This window comes from Rana temporaria, chromosome 10 (genome assembly GCF_905171775.1).
Source record: "Rana temporaria chromosome 10, aRanTem1.1, whole genome shotgun sequence".
Classification (NCBI taxonomy): domain Eukaryota; kingdom Metazoa; phylum Chordata; class Amphibia; order Anura; family Ranidae; genus Rana; species Rana temporaria.
In genome coordinates this window covers 8,211,157-8,212,993 of record NC_053498.1, presented here as the reverse complement: position 1 = coordinate 8,212,993, position 1,837 = coordinate 8,211,157, and the positions used below count along the sequence as shown (strand labels likewise).

General features: G+C 45.0%; 1 protein-coding gene across 1 annotated transcript in view; it reads left to right on the top strand.

Annotated features, from left to right (window-relative positions):
• Positions 1-232: 232 nt before the first annotated feature.
• LOC120915967 overlaps positions 233-1,837 on the top strand; it is a 6,977-nt gene continuing 5,372 nt past the window's right edge. The window contains exon 1 of the mRNA XM_040326809.1: positions 233-673. Coding sequence (XP_040182743.1) covers positions 433-673 — 241 coding nt within the window. The 5' untranslated portion in view covers positions 233-432. The remainder of the gene's footprint in view (positions 674-1,837) is intronic.

Here is a 1,837-nt window from a genome sequence, read left to right as displayed (position 1 = left end):
GCTTCCCCCCCACCAAACAGTATTTAAAAAAAAAGTTCCATCGGTACCTGGACCTCATGGTGCCCCCCAGCTCTCCCCACTTTCTTTGACAATCCCTCGCTTATCAGCCTTGAAATTGGAAAGAATTAATTCATTAAAAGTGTAACCACAGAGACAGGAAGTGAGAAGAATCGAATTTCCTGTATACGTGGCAAAGTTCCACTTTAATGGATTCAATAATTACGGCTGATCTCTCTACTTTATCCCAGGTTTTAATAGGATTGGAGTTCTTATTTTAATCCACATCTTTCTACCATTGCAGGCAGCAGAAGCTGCGCCGTAACCCTACCACAGCCCGCAGCTATAGCGGCCGAGGTCGGCTCTTCCGTGAATTTAAGTTGTGAATTTAGGCCAGGAGAGGATCAAGTGACTGAGAAGAACCTGTACTGGTACATGCCGGGGCCCGATGAAGACAACGAATTTTTTGTGTTTCCCCATGTCGCCCCTGGAATCCCCAACAACCTCTGCCAAAACTGTGTAGGGCGAACCAACCAGAACAACGACACGGATATGTCGCTGACCATCGCTAATGTCAGACTGCCGTATACGGGAACATACGTATGTCACATGTCAGTGCGTGTTAACTCCAAGAAAAAGCCTGTATCCGGGAACGGTACCTACCTCCTTGTACACGGTAAGCAAATTCATGAACCGTGCCATGTGTAGATCATATTGTAAACTGAAGGCATTTGAGGGCCCATTGACATTGTTAGGGCCACCCCCCCATTGTGATTGGGCTAAGCCTAGCTGGGACCTTGGTGTCTTCTTTAGGTTGACCCAGAAGGGCAAGGCCTCTCAATGGGGATCTCCACCAACAGGCTGGACTCTGGTACACGTACTGCAAGCTACATAGCTCCTGATTCTGAGGGACTGTCACTGATTTGGATCAATGTCCCTCTGTCCCTTTTTCCCCTTCATTTGTCCCTCATTTTGGTCTGATCTATATAGTTGTAAATAAAATGCACTTTTTATCTTTCAAAAAGTGTTTCCCAGTGCTAAACCTTTCATCCAAATTCTAAGTTTCTGCAATTGCAAATTTTAAAAGCCAATATAAAGGCATAGTAGTGGTAAAAAAAAAGCCCTTGTGGATTTAACTAACTTGTTTGGGGTTAATTCTCCTTTAAGAGGGTGTGGCAGGGGGTGTGTCCTATGCCTGTCCTATGCCTACATATGTTTTCTAGTAGGTGTCCCTCATTCCCACCTCAAAATGTTGGGAGGTATGCAAGCTGTTCCTGCTGCACAGGCTTAACTTTTTTGGGGTTAATTCTCCTTTAAGGGGGTGTGGCAGGGGGGCGTGTCCTATGCCTACATATGTTTTCTAGTAGGTGTCCCTCATTCCCATCTCAAAATGTTGGGAGGTGTGCAAGTTGTTCCTGCTGCACAGGCTTCAGAATATTTATAGGTTCTTCCCCCACCTTCTGGGCTTCCTTCTTCAAGGATTGGCCGAAGTTCCATAGATGTTCAAGTTGTAGCCTCTACCCTCCCTCCCACTATGTTCTGTACATCTCTAGAAGACAGGGAGAAGAAGCAGAGCGGCAGCCTGTGAAATCTTAAGCAGCCCCAACTAATAGAGCCCTGCTCCTCTAGTTAACAAAATGTAATTTACCTAGCAACGTAACTAAATCTAAGGAGGGTGCTACATGTAGAGAAAGAAAGAAAGAAAGAGAGAGAGAGAGAGAGAGAGAGAAAGAGAGAGGGAGAAAGAGGGAGAGAGAAATAGAGAGAAATATAAATAGAGAAAGAAATAGAGAGATACATAAAGAGAGAGAGAGAGAGAGAAATAGAGAGAGAGCGAAAT